Here is a 24,436-nt window from a genome sequence, read left to right on the forward strand (position 1 = left end):
AGAGGGTGGAAGAGTATTCTGTTACGTTAGAAAATAGAAAATAGAGGGCAATCCAAAAAAATATAATTTGAGTGAACAGTAAGACCTAAATTGACAAGGAAGGGGGTACTGAAATTTAAAACCTCCGGAACCGGACTTGAACAGAGGCGTTCCACATTCTTTGTGACTAACACCTCATCTGGCGTTATGATCTGTTTGAGTCATCGAAAGGCACAGCAATTGTTTGGCCAGTTACTTTTTGGAGGGGCAAGCAACAGCGGGGCCGAAACATCCCCTCTTGATCCGTATCCACACAAATATCTCATGATTTTTAACTATCGACTCTGTACTCCGTATACAATTTAACCTTGTACCATGAGAGGCGCCATATTGTGTAGAATAATGCTACGAGGCTAAGCGATTGGCCAAAGGATAATTTCATTGATTGTACCCTGTACTCTATATCATCCAACTATCATGGCATATGCAATAACAGTGGTCTTCTGACCCAGGTGCCTGTGATCTCGCTTTTACCGCTTTCACTTTTTTTTTTCTTGGTTAATCGAGATGCTCACATAACAGTCATTGGCCCGCTAATTGATCTCGTCTAAAGTAATATTTGACCGGCCAGATTTAAACCTGAAGGCCCTCCAGTTTCTTCGCGGTCTCATCTGCACCGCTCACAGCCTTCGTAGTCTGCTTGGCTTTGTTTTTCTGGGAAGTACTATCTTTCGGCAGCTCTTTGGAATATGGGATAAACTCGGGAGCGCCCGGGATATACTTCCTCAGAGGCTCTGGCACAATAATACCCTATCACATTATCAGTATCAACAATCATCAGCAGGTGGGTTCAGAGTCATGACTTACATCATCTGTCTGGTAGTTTTCAAGCACACAACAGAGTGTACGTTCGGTTGCACACAGAGTCGCATTCAAGGCATGGACATAGGACTTCTTCACATCAGTAGCCTTCTTCGTGCCATAGCGAATCTCTAGGGCTCTGGATTGATAGTCGGTACAGTTGGAGCAGGATACTAGCTCCTTGTACTCTCCTTGGAATGGAAACCACGCTTCAAGGTCATACTTCTTCGAGGCGGCATTGTTCAATGCCCCCGACACAATGGCGACAACCTGGTACGGTAGGCCAAGAGACCGGTAGAACTCTTCCGAAGTGGCCATCATTTCGTCAAATGCTTGCCACGAGTCTTCCGGTTTCGTGAGAACAAATTGTTCGATCTGGGCTGAGTTAGCATTACAAGCAACATGGGTAACCTAGGGCTTATCACCTTCTCGAACTGATGGACACGGAAGATTCCCCATGCATCCTTACCATGAGCACCTGCCTCTTTCCGGTAGCAAGTACTATATCCAGCGTACCTGCGTGCTAGTTAGCCCGAGGGAGAAGTTGACTAGACATGCCGGGACCACCAACTTGATTGGGAGATCTTTATCTTGCAGCCATTCTCCGTCATGCAAGGCTGAAAGCGGTTGCTCTGAAGTAGCGATTAGGTACTTGTCGGTGGACTTGTCTTCACTTTCCGTGACTTTGTAGAGCTCCTCGTCGAACTGTTCAAGCTGGGCGGTCTTCGCCATCATGTCCTTGAGCATGAATTGAGGGGGTTGGTTAGGCTTGTAACCTTTACCCCAGAGGAATTCCAAGCCATAGTTTATGAGCGCGAGATTAAGGAAAAGCCCATAACCTGTCAAACAGTAGCCGCGGTGGCCAACCACTTTGACACCACGCTCTGAATCAAACCCATCGAGACGAGTGAGAACCTCATGGTGCGAAAGACAGTTGCGCTTCTCGACCTTCACATTGTCGGGTGCCCATGTCCTTATTACGGCATTGTCGTCCTAACGGCAGTCCTTTCGGTTAAATGAGTCTCTAGCGTCCGACTGAGTATAATACATACCTCATTGTTGCTCACGGGAACAGAATCATGAACAAGGTTGCCAATAGTCCGAATTTTGCCGTCTCTTTGCTTTTCCTTCTGGATAGCCAGTTCCTCGGCGTCCTTCTTGCGCCTCTCGAGGTCGGCTTTCTGTTCCATCAGGTCATTTGCGTCTTCCTTGTTCTGTTTTAAGATTATGTCAGTTTTTTGTCAAGCAATAGAGGATACAATAGATGGATTAAATGAAAGTATAATTGGAATTATATGTAAAATAAATGCGAACCTTCTTTCTCTTGCCAATCTCTTTTTGGAGTGCATTAAGCTGGGAGTTTATTTGCATAACCTCATACCGTGCTATAAGATATGCGAAATCAGCCGTTTAAATTGTAAATATCTGTTATAAAGCAGACATAGCATACCACGCCGCGCCTCTTCATATAGGGAGAGGACCTCATCAACGACACTCTCCGGGGCGTAGCGTTTCCGTTGACTCTCTTTGATCTTGTTCGGATCGCCACCGCGATCACTGATAAAGTCTGCCAGATCAAGCATGATGAATGATTTTTTCTTGTACGATACAAAAATCCAGCGTCCCAAGATTCAACTAAGGAGGACAGAATAGCGGCGACAGTTGGCGGGGAGGACAGCTTGTAATAAGTAGGGAAGGAGGGGCTAGAGAACTCGGTTGGTGTATCATCAAATGGAGGGGCAGAAATTTAGGGGCTCGACCAATTGGGTATAGCATACTCCTACCCGCTAATGAAACTTAGTCGGCCGCTCTGCACAAACTGCATATGTCGGCTGTCTCACCCTTCCTTTCATATAGGACTTGATTCCAAACACAGCTCTCATGTCCTGGGAGATAAACTACTGTGTATGTATTAGATTATGTAACAGACAAAGACAGTACTTGAGAAATCGAGTGCCGAAAGAATCACAGCTGCGCCAGTGAAGAGCTGCAAAAAAACGTATCCCAGAAATACAACAACCTAGGCTAATCAACAGCTATGTTGCCTCTCCGAGAACTGGAAGTGATATCCAAGAGGCGTAGCCATTTTGGACCACCTAGGTCAATACCTATCCTGCTACATCATAGGCCTTATCACATTACGGCGCATTTGTTGCCTCCTGCCGGCTGTGATGGGTTTTGCGACTTCTCGATCTCCCCAATCATTAAGTCAAACGCTTTCGCAACATTATAGTCGAGACGAGCACTAGCCTCAGTAAATGCACAATGGAATTCTTCACAAAGCTGCCGGCCTTCATCTAGAGACACCTGGCGTTGCTCAGATTTGAGATCGCTTTTATTTCCGACAAGCACAAGGGGTACATGATCGGCACCCTTATTTCATGTCAGCTTCTAAGGTGGCTGCAAGGACCAGATTGGACACTCACAAGATGGTTCAAAATCTTGTCACGTATGACCCTCACCATGTCGAACGACTGACGCGAAGCCACCGAGTAGACAATAATATACCCATGTATTCCGATGAAATGCTTGGAGTTCAATATACTGTACTCGTCCTATAGCAGTATTAGCCACCCACGGGACTCTAGGCTCAGGCCAAATTTTCTTCATACCTGACCAGCTGTGTCAACGATTTCAGTGGCATAATCTTGGCCGTTGTATTTGATGATTCGACTGAACGTGTTTTCGATCGTCGGATAGTAGCTTTCTACAAAATGATGTTCAACAAATCGAACTGTAAGAGAAGATTTACCTGGGAAATATTTTAGTAAACATGATGCGATCGAACAAGCAAAGGATTATCAAAGAGATAGGAGGCCATACCCACAGAGCGACTGCCAACAATAGCTATTTTGCGCTGCTTCGGTGCACTAGGCATCTTCTAGAGTACGGAGCGGGAGAGTGGCTATAAAATATAAGGCGATTCTTGCGGAAGTTGGTCAATGAATTAGAGATTTTTGCGCACAAAGATATAGGCTTCTCGAGGTCATTAACAGGTATCTAAGCACGAACCCACGGTTTGTTAGAGGCCTCAGTGGTCAAACTTGGTTAATTGTGTAGCACCCTTCTGATAGGGATGGCAATCAGATCACAGATGAGCTCACCCGGAAGTGGCGAATAGGCAATCCAGGAGCGCAAACAAGTCAAACGGCAACTAGAACAGAGCTAAGTACCAGAATCGCTATTATGTCAAAACAATATTTATAATTACAACGGGACCTCCACAGCAAAAAATATGGATGGCAATCTAACAGAAGAAGTACAATAAATACTGAAAAACATCCTTTTGACAAAGGAATGTTGTTACTTGTGCTTTTCCAGTCTCTCCGTTGCAAGTAGCGATCATCAAAGGATAGGTGGGCGAGCCGCTCATAGCGGCCATTGCAAGAACAGGTCTTTATTGCTACAGTTTACATATGGAGTAACTACTGGGCCGGATGAGAATCGAAATTGCATATAGATATCTCGGAGCTTAATTTATAGACGTGCTTTCTGGCGTATCTGATTCAGGACATCTTTCAAGCGCGTTGTTGATCTACCTCCACGTTCTCCCGAACTCTCAAAAAGCTGCGAGTCTTGCTCAACCTTCTGGTGAAACTTTAAGAATTCTTCTGCCGTCGATAAGACTAGTAGAAGACCTTCGCCACGAATTGATTCCCTGATTTGATTCAACGCCTCCTCGTTGAGACACAAGGTAGCCAAGACAATCGAGAGGTATCCAATCACAACATTATAATGCACTTCGGACACAGAGCGCGCCTTATCTAAATTAGCTCAATGTGTCCTCCAAATGAGAATGATATACTCTTACCTGATCAACAAATGCAAGCCCCGCGGAAAAGTGCTCGAGAAGTAACTGGAGTAGTGACGTAGAATCAGAAGCTGGATTAAGAAAAGCAGCTCGTGAGAGCTCGCTTTGTTCCGACAAGTTTATGAGCACACCCAAAGCTAAGATGTTGGCATTTAAAGATCCATTTTCATCCACATTGCGATTCATAGATGCACCAGACAACCCAGTAGTGGCAAGTTCCACAAAATCCGAGACCATGTCAGGAGTAGCAAACTCTTCGCATAGCGAAGGCACATTATTTGTAAGGTTGAGTATCACCCTGGCATATAACATAGAAATCTGCTTACTCCGATCAAAGTGACAAGATGGCAGAAATTTACCATGGTTCTCGAAAAGCAGCCGGGAAAAGTTGTGATGATGATACGCTGATGTTCCCGGTAACATCGAGTGAGATTCCAGAATCAAGAATGACAACCTTGATAACTCATAGCTCTCGAGACTTGCTTTGGAGGTTGCATTGTCACATTGTGTTATCAGCAAGTCGACGATTTGTTCCGTTAGCGTCGCGGGCAAAGGTTCAATGTCGTCCCCCTTTTTGAGGAAGATAGAAATGCAGAATTGGATGCACGAAAGTGTCACCAAGCAAGGAGAAAGGCTCGGCGATGGGGACGCATTGAAAAGAACAGAGGAAATCTGAGGTAATGTCTTTTTGAAAGATCTTTGCACGACCTTGGACAGGCTGGTGGTTCCCTCAGTTGCCATATTTATGATGTCTTCGGTCATAGTAAGGAGCTTGTGAGACATTCCCAGGATTGTGGCCCAAAAAAATCTCAGACTTGTGTGAGAGAAAAGATCATTCGAGCAGATTAGTCTAAATGCACACAAAGCCATGGACGTAACGAGAATGTTCTGATCATCCGCGATGCACTTGACAAGCCGTTCATTGAAACCATATTCAGAGAATCGACGCACAAAGGCATGCTCAAGAAGTTTTGTGCATAGCTGTGCGAAGCTACTACATTTCCCAGAGAGAGAGTTATTTGGATCCTCGATGTCTTCGAATATCACCTCAACTGACTCCCGAAACCGTGCGTTATCTCCAGCCTGTCTAAGCTCATGTATGCTACGGACAGGTCTAGATTCGATTTCATCGTCGTCACTAACCAAATTCTGGTTACCATCATTGTTTGTGATGTGTGCCAGACTTGGGTCACCAGGATGTGGCGAGGATGCCGAAGTGTCCTGCTGTTCAAGAGCTGTCAAGCTCAGAGGATTACCCAAGAAAGATCGTTGGCGTGCATAAGTGATTCTAGAGCCCCGTATTCTGGAAAGCATCGAAGTGTCCGCTTTGATGGCCTTTTCAGAGCTATGATCTGTTACTTCATCCGGCCTTTCACAGTGGCTTGCGCGAGGGATGTCGGTTTCTTGCAGAGGCCGCGAGTTTTCTGAGTGTATGTTTTCAGCTACAATTAAGTCAGAACCACTCGATCCAGTCTCCTTGGACGGTACTGCTATACCTAGCAAATCAACCAGTCTCTTTCGAGCAGAGACAGTTCTCCTGTCATGCCCAGCTTCCGCCAAAGTCCGGCTGGGTGTGCTACCGTCTGAGATGGGCTGTTCTTCAATGCGAAGCTGTCGTGACACAGACGCAGCTGGGTTGTAAGGGAACTCCGATTCTCTGCGTTCAATATGGGATTCCTTCAGAGGACTGCAATTCCCTTCAATATCATTGGACTTGTAAGCAACATCAGCCGCACAATCATATCTAGGCTCGTTATTATCCGAGGCTGCGTCATCGCTATCGCGTACGTCAATCTGGTCCAGGGCTGGCCATGACTGCTCCGCATGCATATACCTCCTCTTCTTTCGACTGCGCTCGGATTCGTACAGGCCTCTATTCGGAGGAGTAAAAGGCTCTTGGGCCAGTTGATAGCCTGCAGATCCACTGCGTTTTTTAAACAGTGTCGGGGGCCCAGTTGTAACTTTATCCGCTTGCGATCGTGTGCCAGGGGACGCTTCCGCTGTTGAACGGCCAGGCCTCCCCGAAGCTCTTCTGGCCGTATCTTTCTGGGGCATTTAGGAGTAGTACTTCCAATCAACTGCGCATGAGTCTATGATCTCTCAAGCGTAGCGGGGTGCAAGGCACTTGATAAAAATTGGTGGCATCCAGATTTGCTTGTAGTACCAAAAAAAACTGGAGTGGGCTATGTTTTAAAGGCAGGTGTGAGATCGCGTTGGAACGCACCATATCGTGGACAGTCGAATAGATAGATGACTGGACTACAACATCGCACTATGTACTATCTGGTACTCCGTACAATGCAAGCTTCCGAGGTTGGCTTGACCCACCATAGTGGTATTCCGTATTTCACTGAGAATACCTTACTAATATCCGCTGATTCTCTCAATCACGGGACTGACGCAACAGCTTCCAAAAGGTCAAGCTTTTAGATTATAAATGCTCAATGCAATTGTGCACTCGTCCATATGAATTGTGTCCTTTGTTATATAGTCAGAAGTTGTGAAAATGTAGTCTACAGTACTTCTGTGTATTATAACCAAGGTTAAAACTTAGGCCACGATAAATTCTAGCTACTTCGAGTTTGAGCATGCCTATTCCCAATCATCAGACACAATTCAACATTCACTGCATTGGGTCCACCTTAAGATGTTGGAGGCTTGAGAAGGCGACCGTTGACAATGATGTCATATCGACAGAAGATTTACATATAAGCTTATTCTTATGAAAGGCATGTTTGCATGGTTACAAGGCGGTGTCTTACCGTGTTAGTAAGGGAAGATTTATAGTCAAGAGGAAAGCTGTTCTAGTGTGGGAAATGGCATTTATAACTTCTAGAGTCAAAGTGCATTATGTAGACGGTGAAAGGAAAACGGAAAGAAAAAAGCCTTGTGTCTACTTTCTGCGCTTGATACTCGATAGATATCTACTTAATCCGTCGACTAACTTACGCCTTGCTTACTATTCCACGTTTCCGTTGTTTTGAAGTAAGGGTCAAGTGCCGATACCAGGTCATAGCTACCCAGTATACAGCGACGTTGCCGAATCGACCGGATCAGCTATAAAAAATTACCCCCGGGTGCCTGCGTAAAATTCTATCGATTGGGGTTTGGAGTCACAGGGCAAAGTGATCCAAAAGACATAAATTGATAGAAGGACGAACAACCACGAACCACCTAGTTATTGGCTTTAAAGGGTTCACGGTGGTCGGGGAAAAGCACTGTTCACGAGTTGGTACCCACTAGGGGTATATGGTATAAAGTGTGAAGAGGATATTTTCATTAGCAATTGTTTCGAGATGTATCAGATTAGGCGGAAACTCAGTTCCGAACTTGAAAGGCGTTTGTTTAATGCCCATACCCAAATCTTGGGCCGAAGTTGATTTTTCAGGCTAGCTTGGGTGCTCTCTCAAAGGATAATGGACGGTTCTAGACTGATTGCATGTGGTTGAATCCACTTCTATGGATAGTTTACCGCAGTACTACCGTGATACTCCGTATTACGATTGACTACGGAGTACTAATAGCCAACTCAGGTAGTCCCACTAACTTATTGTACCAATGAGTTAACGTTTTAGCCTCGCAGATTGTTGTCCTGAGCTTTACATGCCTGCATTACTCTCTAAACTTCAACCCAACCCTTCTACCTTGGTAACAGGTTACTTCGCTGCAAATACCTTTCCTTTCCTGTTTCTTCACCACTTTTCGTCTCTTTCATTTGTGGAAGGCGGGGATAAGCTACCATAGCTAAGACGAACGAGATGTCAGAAGCCACTCCCTCCCCCGCGCAAGGCGTTGGCCCCATCTACAGGCCCGATGGCGAAAAGCCCACAGCGACAGTATCTAAAGACATATCGTACGAGAATGTCCACGTTTTACCTCAGTCCCCTCAGCTGATCGCTCTTTTGACGTAAGATGAAGGCCGATTCAAAACTTATAGGCTAACATTAGTCAGTATCCTCTGCTGACACCTTTCGTAGCATGATCAGAGATAGAAGGACTAGCCGTGCCGATTTCATCTTCTACTCAAACAGGATCATACGCCTCCTGGTGGAGGAGGGGCTCAATCACCTGCCAGTGGTTGAACAATCGGTCACGACACCTGTAGGTCGCGTCTATCTTGGAGTCCGGTTCGAAGGGAAAATATGCGGCGTTTCCATCATGAGAGCAGGAGAGGCGATGGAGCAGGGTTTGAGAGATTGTTGTCGTTCTGTCCGAATCGGAAAAATCCTTATACAGAGGGACGAGGAAACTTGCAAGCCAAAACTGTTCTATGAAAAGCTCCCTGGTGACATCGCAAATCGATGGGTGCTTCTTCTTGATCCTATGTTTGCAACAGGCAAGTTCTTCGACTCAACGCACTAAACGAACTAACACAAAACAGGGGGCTCTGCAACACTTGCCGTTGAGGTCTTGAAAGCAAAGGGGGTCCCGGAGGACCGCATTTTGTTTCTTAACCTTATCGCAAGCCCTTCAGGCGTTGCAGATTTTGCTGAACGCTTTCCAAAACTCAGAGTAGTGACTGCTTTCATAGATCAAGGCCTAGATGACAAAAAGTGAGTATCTCGGGTCTATAAAACCTACATTTACATTGCTGATCAAGGCCATTCTAGATACATCATACCAGGGCTTGGTGACTTCGGCGACCGCTATTACACGCTGTAGCCATACCAACGAGTATTGTGGCTTCAGAAACCACTATGATATACATACATACATATGTATGAATAAAGTACACGTTTACAGCTTAACGATGTCGCAGCCGGATTCCATTCACAGTATTAGGGTATAGTATCTTCCACTAAGAAGTGTGCCGCAAGTTCAATGTTACTTCATTTGGTACGCTGCGGGATCCTCTAAGTTCAGAGTCAGTATTCATCGGCATATGTATCGTTCCGATCCGCTTCCTCGAACCCAACATCACGAGCGCTGGGGGAAGTAGCGAAATCGTTCGACGGTCTGACACGAGGATCATTATCCTCGTACTTGGTAGCAGTATCCTTGGCAACCGCGTCACAGGCATCAACCCAGTCCGAGTATACATCAACAGCAGCGGAGAGATCTAAGTATATATCATAAGCAAACGCCGCTCACGTAGAAGAGATCATGCACGCACAGTTTATGCCCGTCTGAAATCGCTGACCGCAGACTTTGCAGGACAGGTTCCCTAGGCCAAGTTTCTTGTCTAGTTTTACGACGATGGAGTTTTCGTGGTTGCAGAAAAGGCACGCAAATGTCGTAGGCAACGGTTCTCTCTAACTCAGTGTTAGCGACGGTAACGCCGAGGAATCAGAAGGTGGTCACCTTTCTAGGTTGCTGTGGTTGCCTGCTCGACTTCTTCCGCTTACCCTAAATTCATAAGAGCTTAGAGAGAGGTAGATTGGCAATGTGTAGAGTGGCATACCATGCTTCAGAGTTTCTGGGTGACGCGACCGGCAATTTAAGCTGTCCTTTAATACTGTAAGAAATTTGAACCTCTTGGGTTGACAGCTCAACAGCCGATGTGAGGTCAGCAGAGCAATGCACGAAACTGCTGCGAAGTCGGCGGCAAATTTATGTTGTGAAGGCACAAATTTAGTGAAACAAAGCGGTGCGAGCAAATGACCGGACCGATTTTATCTGAGTGTGCTTCGCAAACTATGAGGAAGTTTGAGTGCTTCAGTGGAGGACTAGGGATCTTCGGGGAGGGGGGCTAGACAGGTACAGCCTAATCATCCACTACATGCACTCCCCGAGACTGAAGAACACTATTCGGTGCACAAGGTAATGGAAAAGCAACCAGTTGGTTGACTGGCGGTAGATTAGTCATCGACTGGTAGTTTACTAACTAGTTAGTTAACTAAAATAACTATGTAGAGTGACTAGTCAAATGGTTAACTTAGTTCCCGCCCGAATCGGCCAGCCATACAACTTCATACAAAAGATATCTATAACATCTCGGCGATTATGACTTAGCAATTTATGATTAATCAATGGTTCTATTAGGTGGTAGTATATGTATCAGAATATTATCGAGTTTTTTATTCTTAATATAGGGTTATATAATGACTAGAGAACCTATATGCTAAGTTAACCTTAGTAGTTACTGGTGATGAAACAAATGAAATGAGAACGAGGGGGGGAAAGAAGATCGGAAATATTTATTATTGTTTGTATGATTTATGTAGATTCCACATATCTCTGCTAGTTGAGATACCATGAACTGAGAATGGCTTTCGTATGGCACGGGTGGTTGACTCGGGCGGAAAGTACACCACCGTATGTTACAGAGTAATGAATATAACTACTATGTAGCTGTGTAATGTGATGCATTCGAAGTTGTAACAATTAAATTCTATATGGATAATAAAAGAGCCCTTGAGAAGAGCCCTTGAAATCTGCGGAATACTGGTCTGAAGAGGTAAAGACATTAGACAGCATAATGTTAAAATTTGTACTTTACTGAGCCACTTGAGCATAGACACCTGAGAATTTCGGGAAAAGCCTATAGCAGTACAACCAGGCACTTGCAATCTCGAAGCTGTCCAAGTTATGGGAAGATACTCCGTAGAAACGGGGTAGATAAAGTCATGTGATGTAAAAGTTTTGTCCAATCATTGTGGAGATTGGGGCGCTTGGTGGAGGCGCAAATATTATGTAACTGGATAGGGCCGACGCCTCGCTTAGCCGACTTTTCTGTGGGATTTCGATTTCTACTCTCATCCCGCGATCGAGCAGCAAGCAGCAAGCAGCGACAATCGATCCGACTCACCTCCACCAGAGCGTGTGGTGTGATATCCTAGTCTGTCTTCAAGCCGCGCAAGATAGACACGAGTCGCAAATATGGCCGTTGGAAAGTATGTGAACGCCCTACTCTTTTATGAATTTAAGTTGCAGCAATTCGACCGTATTGCGCTCTTGCTGATTTCATGGCAGGAACAAGCGCTTGTCGAAGGGCAAGAAGGGTGTTAAGAAGAGAACTGTTGACCCTTTCACCCGGAAAGACGAGTACTCTGTTAAGGTAAGTTGACGATTCAAGAGTTTGTGGATTTTGGCTAACAAAAATAGGCTCCCTCTACCTTCCAGACTAGAGAGTATGGCATCGCCCCTCCCCCCATTTCGTCAGGACTTTCAGATATCATTCAGCCTCGTTATAGACATCTTTTCTCGCATTCTCCCTGTGCAAACCAGTCGCTGACGTTCCCTTTGTTGAAGTGTTGGAAAGACTCTGGTGAACCGTACCAGTGGTCTGAAGAACGCGAACGATTCCCTGAAGGGCCGTATCTTCGAAGTCTCTCTTGCCGACTTGCAGAACGACGAGGACCATGCCTTCCGTAAGGTCAAGCTCCGCGTGGATGAGATCCAGGGAAAGAACTGCCTGACCAACTTCCACGGTCTGGATTTCACGACCGACAAGCTGCGATCCCTTGTGCGCAAGTGGCAGTCGCTGATTGAAGCCAACGTCACTGTGAAGACGACCGATGACTATCTTCTCCGTCTGTTCGCCATCGCCTTCACGAAGAGACGCCCCAACCAGATCAAGAAGACTACATATGCTCGCTCGTCCCAAATCCGCGCTATCCGCAAGAAGATGACCGAGATCATGCAGCGCGAGGCCGCTAGCTGCTCTCTCGCCCAGCTTACTACCAAGCTCATTCCCGAAGTTATCGGTCGTGAGATTGAGAAGGCTACCCAGGGAATTTACCCCCTGCAGAACGTTCGTTTCCCTCGTTCCTCATCTATTATTAAATAATTGCGACCCCTCTAATGCTCCATTAGGTCCACATCCGCAAGGTCAAGCTTCTCAAGTCTCCCAAGTTCGACCTCGGTGCGCTTCTGAACTTGCATGGCGAGTCTACAACCGATGACAAGGGACACAAGGTTGAGAGAGAGTTCAAGGAACAGGTCCTTGAGAGCGTTTAAGCTCTAGCTATTCGCTGGTCATGGATTCTGGTTGCTCTGCCATCTTGGGTTCACGGTGCCACTGCTCCAAGTATGATAAGTTTATGTCAAAAGTAGTGTCGTTAGCCAACAAATGACAGTATATGCAAGTTGTTCACAACGCCATGCAGCTTCTCAGCTAGGTCTTATCACTGGGACGTTTTAATTTTATTCATGGGTAAAGCGGAAGGGTAAACATTTTAGTTTGGTATGTTCAACGTTTGGCTGATATCCTTCCTAGTCGTTGATTACTAAATTGTAGGTATTTTGGATTGAAGATACATCTGATTGGCGGCTTCTTTTTGCTATAGGACTTGTGCGTCCACTTTCGGATGAACCCCGTACTCGGTATATTTTAGGCTTCCAACTCCGCTTTTCTGTACATCGTGTTACATGAGTACCACACATGTCTTAGTGTATGGCATGCGGAAGGTCGGCCCAGGCCCAAGAAGAATAAAGCTTGGCAGTAATGTGTTAGAAGTCCGATGCTACATAGTTATCATTATTTCAGGCAGCTTCTATACCTAAGGCTTTTCACGCTGCCAAGAAATCGAACTTTCACTGGCAACATTCCTCAGTCCTTTATTTCAGGGTTTTGTATGAACCGCGAGAACCGCTTCTACATGTAAGATCCCTTTTTGGTGCGCTCCTTGGAGGTCTTCTGCCCACCTCCCATGCTATCCGGCAACAGCCTTGAGTAACTGGGCCACATTGGCTCAGATGCACATTCGTTATAAGTTTGGCCCTTGGAGGCGTTCAGGCCTCAGGGTGATAAACTACGGACAGATCTAAGGGCCATGGCTTCAACGGCACCCTTTCTTTGTCGTCTGTACCGCTATTGCGAATAAAATTCTGGCTACCTGATATGAAGAAACCTGATATCAGTAGGGAAACTTATTACTCCCTTTGTTTATCCGCATTTCCTTTGTTCATTTATTAATCATTCTTATATCTTATTGTGTTCCTTTCCAGCACCTTGCAGGCCACGCTAGAGATCCTAATCAGCTTATATCTGATTTCTTTGATTATAGCAGTAATCTATTGTCTATCTTTATATTATCAATATATTATAAGAGCAGAAATATTCTATTTATTTTAGATTTTTGTTTTTATTTTATCTGTAAGAGATAGGGCAGTCAGCTAGCTGTAATCCCAGTGACAGCATGAAGAACTACAATAATATAAGCTAACCTCCCTGAATCTCGATTCAGCGCGCCACTCAAACACTTCTTATCTTTACATTTTCGTCTTCTGGATCTAAATTTCAGCACATCTTTTAAGTGTTTCTTATTTTTATCTTCTTATCTTCCTGGATTTTGTTTTAGTATACCCTTGAAAATTTCTTACCTTTACCTGAAGAGACAAGTCATATATTAAGAAATCAATCTATGTGATAGGATCTACTTGTCAGGGTAGAAAGCCTGCTGACTAGGTAAGGAGTCAGCTACTAAATATAATGGATAATTTTAATAATAATAAAGATAGCCTATATTTATAAAATAGACTGATTCTTGAGAAATTAGTAATTTATTATAAAAAATCAATATTTCTTAGATATTAATAAAATACGCAACCATTATTAACAATTTTATAATTTTTATAAGTATTATAATATATTATCCTGATGCTTAAGACCCTGATAGTTAAATTATTTTATTATGAATAATATTCTTTTTACTAGAATTAATCTATCTGGCTTAAATATTAGAAATAATTCTATATATTTTTAATTTAAAATAATATAAATTTAATAATAAAAGATCAAGAAGTTTACAGGAAATACTATAAAATTAAAATATATATTATTTTTTGTATAGCTTTAAAAATATTTAATTATATTTATATAAATAAATTGATTAGAGAGAAATATAAATTAACGATTTTTTATATCATTTCTTTTTAGACTTTTTTTATAATTATTGTTCTTTTAATGCTGCAGTATTATTTTATTTATTTCTTATAATTATTTTATTTGTTTTTTATTATTTCTTATATGTTTTATTTATTAATTAATAATTTAATATAATTTTATATTTTCTTTATTTTTCTATATATTATACTTATTATTTTTATTTATCATGGCAGGTAGAGAAGCTGGATGATTATTATTATTATTATATTAATATAAATAATAAATTATAAATTATATATAAAATAATAATTAAGCCTTACTAGTTATAGTATATAAAATTATTCATAAATTATAATATATAATTTTAAATTTTTAAAAACAGAGAAGCAGGTTATCTTTAATATTAATTATATTTTAAATAAAAAAACTAATTTTATACTAGTAATACAGCAGCTGTTATAATAAATATAAAATAATATAAATTTATAAATCCTTTAATATATTTTAATTAATATAGCTAGATACTTGTTAACATATTAAAAAATACTATTAAATTAATTAAATTTTTAACTAGTATTGTATCTATTTTTTAATAATTTTAAAAAAAAATGTTATATGTTTATAAATTTTAATAAAAATATTCTTTATATTATAAATAAATATGTCCTGTATCTAGATAAAATATATAAATAAATAATAATTATTTATTATTAATATTATAATCTTTTAATAATATAGAAATTAGTATATAAAGAATAGCTTTAATAAAAAATTATTATATTAATATTTTATTAATATTATATTATAAATCATAAAGTATATCTAGCCTGGTATTATGAAATTATAAAAATAGATATTAAAAAATTATATTTTATATTTAATAATACTAACTTTATTTTATAGATTTTGATAAAATAATTATTTTAAACTAATGTTTCAGCTGCAATTAGTCTGTAATTTAAAAATAATTAATTGAATAATATTTTAATTTATATATTTAAAAATTTTTAATAATTTTAAAGAAGCTGTGAAGGTTTATATTGAAATTTATAATTAAATTAATATTAAATAAAAATAAATTATAATTATTAAGATATATAGATATAATCTGTTATCTTATAATGTTATTTAAAATATATTTATTAATATACTAATAAAAAATTATATAACTGGTTTATTATTAACAGCTGAATATATTTCTATAAATTAACAATATTTTATAAAATTTTCTTTAACTGTCAGTCTGTCATGGCTTCTGATATATTTTCTAATAATTTATAATATTTTATATATATATTTATTATATTTTTATTAGACATTTATTAATTATATTTTTTAATTAATTAGATAGTAGTCTTGGTTGCTATAATATTAGTAATTTTTAATTTTCTTAATTTTTATTTATCTTTATTATCTAGTTCGAATATTAAAAGTAATTTTTCATAATCTTAACCAGTATTCCAAGATTCTAGTAAGAAAATATAAAATATATTATAAATTTAATTATATTTTTCAAGTAAATATAAGTAATATACTTAAGATCTGATATTTCTAAAAATCTGAAAAGGTTTTATTAATTTAGTTAAAAAGATAGTCTTCTGTACTTATTATAATTTTTCTATATTATTTATAATTATTTTCTTATTTTTTTATATTTTTTAATTTTATTTTATATAGCTGGGACCTTTTATTATTAAAAATTATTTTTAATTTTAATATAAAAATCTAGTAAACAACTAGATAAGATATTATAAAATAATAAATCTATAATGATATTATTTATATTATTATAAATAAATAAAATAATTAATAATATTATAAGCTAGTTAGTCTTGAATTAATTAGAATAATATTTAAAAATTTAATTTATTTATTCTATTTAGTTATTAGCGTAAAAGTATAATATTATTAGAAATTCTAAGATTATATAAATATTATAAGCTAAATTTAACCAGAATTTATTTATAAAAATCAATTTTTAATTAAATATAATATTTATTAAGAATCCGAAAACTAATTTAATCTGTTTATAAAATAATTTAGTAAAATTTAAAATAATTATTATTATTAGAAGAGTAAAGAAAAAACAGTATTTTAAGAATTAATTAATAATAATAAAAATAATAATAAAAATAATAATAATAATTTTTACATTAAATAATCAGAGATAGTCCTGTGATAGAGTTTATTATTAATTTAATAAAAAATAAATTAAAATTAATAATAATTTAAGACTGTTATATAATTAATACTTTAAAATAATATTATTTTAATATATTAAATAAAGCCAGATATATTTAATTATATTATAATATAATTTAGTTTAATAGAACTTCTTTATAGCAGTATTTTTATTTATATTTTTCTAAAATATTCTACTAGTAGATTATTATAATATAAATAAATAAATTTTTAGTATAATATCTTAAAGAATAAAATATAATAATGATTTTTAAAATATAAATAATTTATAATTTTTATTATCTAGTACTTTTTAGTCTTGCTACTTTTATTAAATAATAATTTTTTATTATTATATTTTTAAATCTTAATCTTATATTTATAAGATTATCTTTTGGAGGTTGGAATTATATATATTTAAATAAAGAATTTTTAAGAATATATTTACTGTGACCCAGCAGGTCACAACACACGGTCGCATATCACGTGAAATAGATGAGATCATGTAATCTACTTCTAATAATATATCTTACTACCCTTCCCGGTATTAGAAAGAGCAGTAATCAGTTTAAAACAGTATAATAACTAGATTTATATATAGTAATTAAATTTATTATATTTTTTATATTATCTTAACAGTTCTGATTATTCTTTTGATGAAAAAAAGCTTAATAAATAAGATAATATCTCATATTTAAAATACTGTACTAAGAAAAATTTACAGAATTTTTTTAATAATTTTATTATTAGAGTTTTCCTAATAACTAAAATTATAAATAATAAATATTTAATTAATTCAAAAATTAATAAGATCTCTGAGTTATATAAATCCTCTAAAAATAAAAATATTATAATATTAAAATAGTAAAAATATTAAAAAAAATCTATTAAAAGATTATAATTATAAAAATAATTCATAGATCTAGATAAGATAATAAAAAATATAAAATAATAATATTTTAGATTATAAAGCCTTTTACTAGTTTTTTATAATAAAGAAAATCCTAAGAAAGAAATAAAAAGAATTATATATATTTAATAAGATTATTAGCTAGGTCTATAATAAATAAAAAATATTATAAAAAATAATTAAATACCGCATCTATATGGCTCATATAAAATTACTTTATTTAGAACGATCTAAAAATAATAAATATTATTTTTTATTTATATTCTCTACTATTTCTCTAGTAAGAATAATATAATAAAAAATATTTATTAATAAGTAATTTACTTCATTTTCTTTTTTAATAATCTTATAAATTTATAAAGAAAATAAACTAGTAGTATTGAAATATAAAATAAAAATTATTAATCTATAAATTTATATGATATATTCATTAATAATATGCCCAGTTTCTAGAATTATATATTAAAAATTAATAAAAAGATTATTTATATACCCGGATACTAGAGAAATTTTATATAAAATCTCTAAATATATTAAGAAATTAAATATATATAATATTTTGTATAATCTATCCATAAACTATTAAGAATTAAATATTAAAATAATATAAAATACTTATTGTAAAACAAAAGAATACTAAAATATTATTTTAAGGAAATTATAGTAATCTATATAATGCAGAATCCAAGAAATATAAATAAAATTTTAAAATAAATTTAAATATAATAGAAAAAATTTTAAAGTAAATAATTTTATATCCAATATTAAGTATTATATATATTAAAAGCTGGAATATATAACAGTGTATTATCTAGAAAATATAATATAAAAAAAAATTAAATATTTTAATTCTATGTGCAGCAGCAGTACTAAAATTGTAATTATAAAATTTTTTTTTATTTATGTATAAATAGTAATTAATATATGTAATATCAATAAATTATAATATATAAGCAAATCTTATAAACCAGTTATAAATAAAATAATAATTAAATTTATTAAACTAAAATTTTTATTATATCAAAATTTCAAATAAATACTATATATCTTTTTATAGATAATATAATTTTATAATAAATATTATAGATTATAAGAGACAGAGAAAGAATAATTATTAATAATTTAATATTATAAATATATAAAATCTTAATATAATATTAGATATATTCTAACTACAAAACTAAAATCTAAATATCAATTAGACAAAGAAAAACTAGTATTATTATATAAAGAAAATATATTTCAAATAATTAGTAAAAAAATATTAATATTATTCTTAAAGAAATATATATTTATACAATATAATTCTATATTAATTCAGGTCCTATCTGCATAAATAATCAAATATATTATTAAAATAAATAATACAAATACAGCTATTATACTAAAACTTCTAAATAAATATAATAACTTTATAAATATCTTCCCTGTAAAATAAATAAATATTTTTATATTATATTCTAGTCATAGTTATAAAATTAAATTAAAATTAAAAAATAACTCTTATAGTAACTAATCAATAATTTTTCAGAGAATAACCTTTAGACTTTATATAAATATATTATAATTATATTATAATAAAACTAGATAGATAAATAACTATAATAAAATTAGAAATCTTATATATTTTCTAAAAAATATATATATTTCAAATATAAAATTATAATTCTAGAAACATAACACAGGACTAACTTTATATATAATAATATAATATGGAAATTATTAATATTAATCAATTTAATTACTTCTACTTCTTACAGTTAAAATAATATATAAAAATAGAAAATAATTATATTATCTAGCCTGCTTTATACTATATTATAATTCTTATCTAAATTATAATTCTTATTTAAAAATTAGAATATTATTATTACCAGTATAAATAGTTAATATATATATATATATTATCTTTATTCTCAGGATAAAGAACTGGTTCTTTAAAAAAATATATTCATTTTAGGATAGATTTTATATATCTAGAGTATATAAGTATAAATAATTTTATAGATTTCTTTTATTATGTTAACCAGTTATTCAAGTTTTAAAATTTAGAAATAGTTCAATTAATATTAATATTAGATAAATTTCTGAATAATATTATAATAAAGATTCAGCTACACCACTTATTTAATAAAAGATTTAGTTAATTAGTAAATATATCAAGTCTGGATACTAAGCTAGCTAGATTACTATAAAAATATATATTATACTGAGTTAAGATATATAAGAAGCCTTGAATATAAAGATATTTATATATAAAATATAAAAATACAAAAAATAACAGGAATATAAATATCTAATAATTTATAGCTATAAGGACTCATAACCTGTGACAGTAAATATAATAATATTATATATATATATAGTCTAGCTAGCTAACTACGCGAGGAGGTGACTAGGTGGCTAGGCCTGAGATCATGTGATCTCCCTTCACAATATTAGATTATAAGAAAATTTATTCTATGATTATAAGACATTCTGACTTCCTTTTTTTCGAGAATATTGGTTTGTAAGGGGATAATAATATAAGAATAATTTTTAATAGATTATATATAAAGATATTCAAGTTTTATAAATACTGGAACTTTGTATGTAATTATAGGTTCTAGTTATAATTTAATACTACTCATTACTTATTTATCTTTCATTAGAATCCTTGTCTAGCCTGACTTGAGCTTTAAATGAAAATTTTTAGATATAAAATTTATATTTGACAATTTGAATTATTAATTAATATTTTTTAAGAAATTTAATACTACTTATATGTATAATATATTTTACAATTTTGTAAATATATAATAATATTACTATATTATAAATTATATTATATCATAAAAATTAAATAGATCACAAAATGTAACCTATATAGTTCTGGAATATAATTTATAAGAATAATAATATTATAATGTATTTATATAACTTTAAAATTCAGTCTGAAAAATTATTTTTCTTTTCTAATTCAATCATATAATCATAGTTAAAACATAATATAAGATATTTAGTTATTCTTTGAAAAGTATATTTATATAATTATTATACTTATTTGAAAGTCCTGGCGTGGCAGCTATTCTAATATTATTTATTTTAATTATCTATTTTATAAATTTAATACAGATAATACCTATTTTTATATAAAGTTATATTATATAAATATAAGTTCTTTTAGGAAGATTATTAATATTGTTTTTCTTATATAATAATATTTTTTACATAATATTAATTAATATTTAGAGTCTAGCTGTATAGTTAAAATTAATTTTATTTTTCCTATTCTTTATAATTTAGAATATTAATCATAAAATTCTATTATTTATATAAATATATATAGTATCTGTCCAGGATCTTTATGTAACATAAAATTTAATTTATTAAATTCTAGTACTATTATTATATATATTTAAAATATTTAATTTTGATCTATGCTATATCTCTAAATAATAAATTATTATATAAATTACTTATTAATAGATATTTTATTAACATATTATTTCTACTAAAAAATAATATAAAATCAAAATAAATATAATATTCATTACTTTCAGACTATCTTGAACAAAATAATATAGATCTCATATATATAGTTTTCAATTACTTCTATAGTATAATATATTTTATTTATTATAAATTCGATTAAGTACTTTATTTTTGCGAGAATCCTTTTTACTTGAAAAGTCTAGTAAGAACTCTCTATAATTTAAAATATTATTATTATATATATCCCAGTATTTTGTCTAGATCTCTGTTATTTTCATGATATAGTTTCTTAACTAAATCTTTCTCAATATTTATTATTACTTTATTTTAATAATAGTTTTATTTCCAGCGAATATAATTTAGAAATTTTAATAATTTTAAAATTAATCAGTTATTTATTACTCACAGACTTGATTATGAAAAGATTATTAATAGATTACTAAAAGAATTTTATAGATTTTCTTTTAATATAATTTTTGAAATATGTAATACTATTTTTCCTGCAAAATCTCTTTTTATTAGAAGTAATCAGAACTCATATAAGATATTATAAAAATATAATAAGTTTGATTTTATATATATAAACCAAATGATATTTTATTTAAAATTAATTATTACATTTCTGTAGTACTAGAGAATTAAAAAGATATAATATAATATTATATAATTTTATCTAATTTATATGATTTACAGCTCTGTATCATGGATATAATTTATTAAATTATAATAAGCTGGCTACTCTACTCTAACAAACTTCGATCAATAATAATTATAGTATTATAATTTATAACTAAGAACAATGTATTATTCAGTATTATAGGAATTTATAATATGAATGTCTAGCCTGTATATATTTTTTAAAAAAATTATAATTAATATATAGAATATCATTATCTTATAAAGTTCAGAATTTAATTTAATTATAAGATACTAGATAGAATCACACCTGTTAAAATAGTAAAAATAATACAATTATTATAATTCTCTAATAGAATTTAATATCATAAAACTTTGCAAATATAATTTTATACTAAATATAAAAATATTAAACAAATTAGTTTTTCTAAGAAGCACCTGCGTCTAATACTAAACTTATCAAGAATATAATAAAAAATATAAATAATAATAAACCTTTTCTATATAGAACTTCTAGTTGTCTAGATTAATAAAAAACAAATATATTATTATTAGTATAATAAATGGATAAATTTTAAAGAATTAGAATCATAATCCTTTTAATACTAATGATACTAATGATAATGAACTATAGAAAATTATATTTTATTCTAATTTAATATAGATATGAATTAACTACTAGAACTGACTTTCCACTCATAATATAAGTTTTTCAAAATAACTATAGTATGTTTAGACTTTGAAAAATACAAGTAAAATTATAGTATTAAAAAGGAAAAATAGTAGGAATAACTAATTAAGTAATTATCCTCAGTAACTTCTAGAAAGAAGACCTATAGTTATTTATTAAGATTATAGTTAAAAAAGATCTTTCTATATATTTAAAAAATATAAATATTATATTAAAATAAAATATATTATAGAGTCTAATTTTGGATTCTCAGAGCTAATCCTTATAAGAAAGAAAAGGATTTTATATATATTTTAATAATAAAGAATCTCAAGAACAATATTAAATTGTAAGTCTTAAAAGCTAGATATTATATTACCTGTTTTAAAATTTTCGGAAGTTTTTTCAATCATAATGAAAATTTATCTGTAAATGATAAGCTTATTTCAGGAACAAATACTATTTACTAGTATTTCCTACAGGAATGTAATCTGATTTCTTATTATAAAATAAAAGGTCTGGTCTCTTGTTTAAAGAACATTATTATTATTTATAGATATTCTTTGAGATAATGTCTAATAAGAAGATACAGTATATTTATGCAATAATCTTTATATTTATGTATTTAAATATTTAAATATATTAAGACTTCTTATAAGAAGAATCTTAATATATTATATAATATAAAAATACTTATAAATATATACTTATATTTTTCATTAATACTACTGTCGAATTATAAATCTTAGTATATTAAAAAAAAATAAAACTATATATGAAATGAAATAGATATTATTCTATAAAGATAAGAACTTATTTTTCTCTAGAATTTAGTATTGACCACAAAAAATATCCGATGATATTAAGATATACTAAAATTATTAATTTTCAATTAAACTTACATATTATAAGAAGAATTATAATTTATTAATGTTATAAATTAGTGTACTTAATTTATATAAAGTGTTAGTAGATATCTAGTCTATGTATTAATATAATAGAAAGTTTTTATTAAGAAAAGAAAACAAGATTCAGATTTCTTTATAAAGAAATTATACAAGTTTTTATAAAATGAAAAATATATTTCAAGAAAGGATAATACGTGTATATTGAAATTAATAGATTAATTTATAATAAATAGAATATTCTTAAAAAAATAAGAATAGCTGGTAAATTCTAATTGTGTATAATTTATCAAGATATATAATATAGAAAATATATTATGTGGTCAAGAATTACTTCGAATAATTAACTTCTTAAAAATTAATTATACTAGCTTCAAGAAGCAGACCTTATAAAATTGAAGATGAATTATAAAAGGGAGGCACTACTGCCACACGAGCCAGGCTTTCTTTATACGGTCTCTACTTATATAACACCATCCAGCTACCTTCCGTCTACCTTAATAGATAAGACTTGCTCTCTTTTAGGTCAGGCTTACTTTTCAAGTCAAGCAGAATCTTACTACTTATTACTTTAGAATTATTATTGTCTGAGGCAGAAAATTCAGACCTCAGGCAGTATATATCTAAAATATAAAGATAGTAGGATTCTGCTTGACTTAAAAAGTAAGCCTGACCTAAAAGAGAGCAAGTCTTATCTATTAAGGTAGACGGAAGGTAGCTGGAGGGTATGGCATGAGCAGAGGCCGGTATAGAGGAAGTTTGGCTGGTGTAGCAGTAGTGTCCCCCTTATAAAATAAAGTATTTCCTGAATAATAAGAAATTATTATAAAGAAAAAATATAAAAATTATAATATTTAATTATAATTAAATCCATATTATATATTATCTAGGAATATAGAATCTGATAAAAATCTTTTCATAATATCAGAAGTACAGAAATTATAATTACTTTAATATAAGATTTATTAATCATGAATTATTCAATTCTATATTAATCTAAACTACAGCATCTACAGGAGGCAGGACTAATTTATAAAATTTAAAAAACTTTATAATTAAAATCATAAAATATCAAAGAGGTTCATATATATATATAAGTTTAGGAATATTCATTATAATATCATAATTAATTAACCTATTGATACAGACTTATATCAATTTCATAATTAAATAATATATAATATTAGACCAGCAGCTGAATTATTCTTAGAATAACTGGTAAGATTACTTATATTTAGAA

General features: G+C 32.8%; 5 protein-coding genes across 5 annotated transcripts; 2 read left to right on the forward strand and 3 right to left on the reverse strand.

The window, feature by feature from the left end:
• Positions 1–400: 400 nt before the first annotated feature.
• Positions 401–2,438, reverse strand: BO85DRAFT_450344 (serine--tRNA ligase SES1). The gene is made up of 7 exons (XM_025660350.1): positions 2,291–2,438; positions 2,155–2,225; positions 1,893–2,054; positions 1,412–1,833; positions 1,266–1,356; positions 847–1,215; positions 401–789 (listed from the first exon to the last, which is right to left on the reverse strand). The coding sequence occupies exons 1-7, from the start codon at positions 2,421–2,423 to the stop codon at positions 613–615; spliced, it is 1,425 nt and encodes a 474-aa protein (XP_025514864.1). The 5' UTR covers positions 2,424–2,438; the 3' UTR covers positions 401–612.
• Positions 2,439–2,973: 535 nt separating this feature from the next.
• On the reverse strand, positions 2,974–6,706 carry BO85DRAFT_373842 (Rheb small monomeric GTPase RhbA; the record flags this gene model as incomplete). Its single annotated transcript, XM_025656100.1, has 6 exons — positions 2,974–3,213; positions 3,267–3,395; positions 3,453–3,547; positions 4,380–4,599; positions 4,652–6,093; positions 6,148–6,706. The coding sequence occupies 6 exons, from the start codon at positions 6,704–6,706 to the stop codon at positions 2,974–2,976; spliced, it is 2,685 nt and encodes an 894-aa protein (XP_025514865.1).
• A 1,404-nt stretch (positions 6,707–8,110) lies between these two features.
• Positions 8,111–9,313, forward strand: BO85DRAFT_460288 (uracil phosphoribosyltransferase; the record flags this gene model as incomplete). The annotated part of the gene is made up of 5 exons (XM_025661711.1): positions 8,111–8,117; positions 8,417–8,558; positions 8,629–8,987; positions 9,033–9,204; positions 9,262–9,313. 5 exons carry the CDS (start codon positions 8,111–8,113, stop codon positions 9,311–9,313), a joined length of 732 nt encoding a protein of 243 aa, XP_025514866.1.
• Positions 9,314–9,516: 203 nt separating this feature from the next.
• Positions 9,517–9,882, reverse strand: BO85DRAFT_373970 (transcription elongation factor 1 family protein; the record flags this gene model as incomplete). Its single annotated transcript, XM_025656108.1, has 2 exons — positions 9,517–9,710; positions 9,765–9,882. Coding segments are annotated over 2 exons (312 nt in total), but the record flags the coding sequence as incomplete, so codon positions are not given.
• A 1,588-nt stretch (positions 9,883–11,470) lies between these two features.
• Positions 11,471–12,550, forward strand: rps1 (40S ribosomal protein eS1; the record flags this gene model as incomplete). Its single annotated transcript, XM_025663579.1, has 5 exons — positions 11,471–11,484; positions 11,564–11,648; positions 11,696–11,721; positions 11,843–12,344; positions 12,407–12,550. 5 exons carry the CDS (start codon positions 11,471–11,473, stop codon positions 12,548–12,550), a joined length of 771 nt encoding a protein of 256 aa, XP_025514868.1.
• Between the last annotated feature and the right edge of the window lie 11,886 nt (positions 12,551–24,436).

This window comes from Aspergillus piperis (assembly GCF_003184755.1).
Source record: "Aspergillus piperis CBS 112811 unplaced genomic scaffold BO85scaffold_11, whole genome shotgun sequence".
NCBI lineage: Eukaryota > Fungi > Ascomycota > Eurotiomycetes > Eurotiales > Aspergillaceae > Aspergillus > Aspergillus piperis.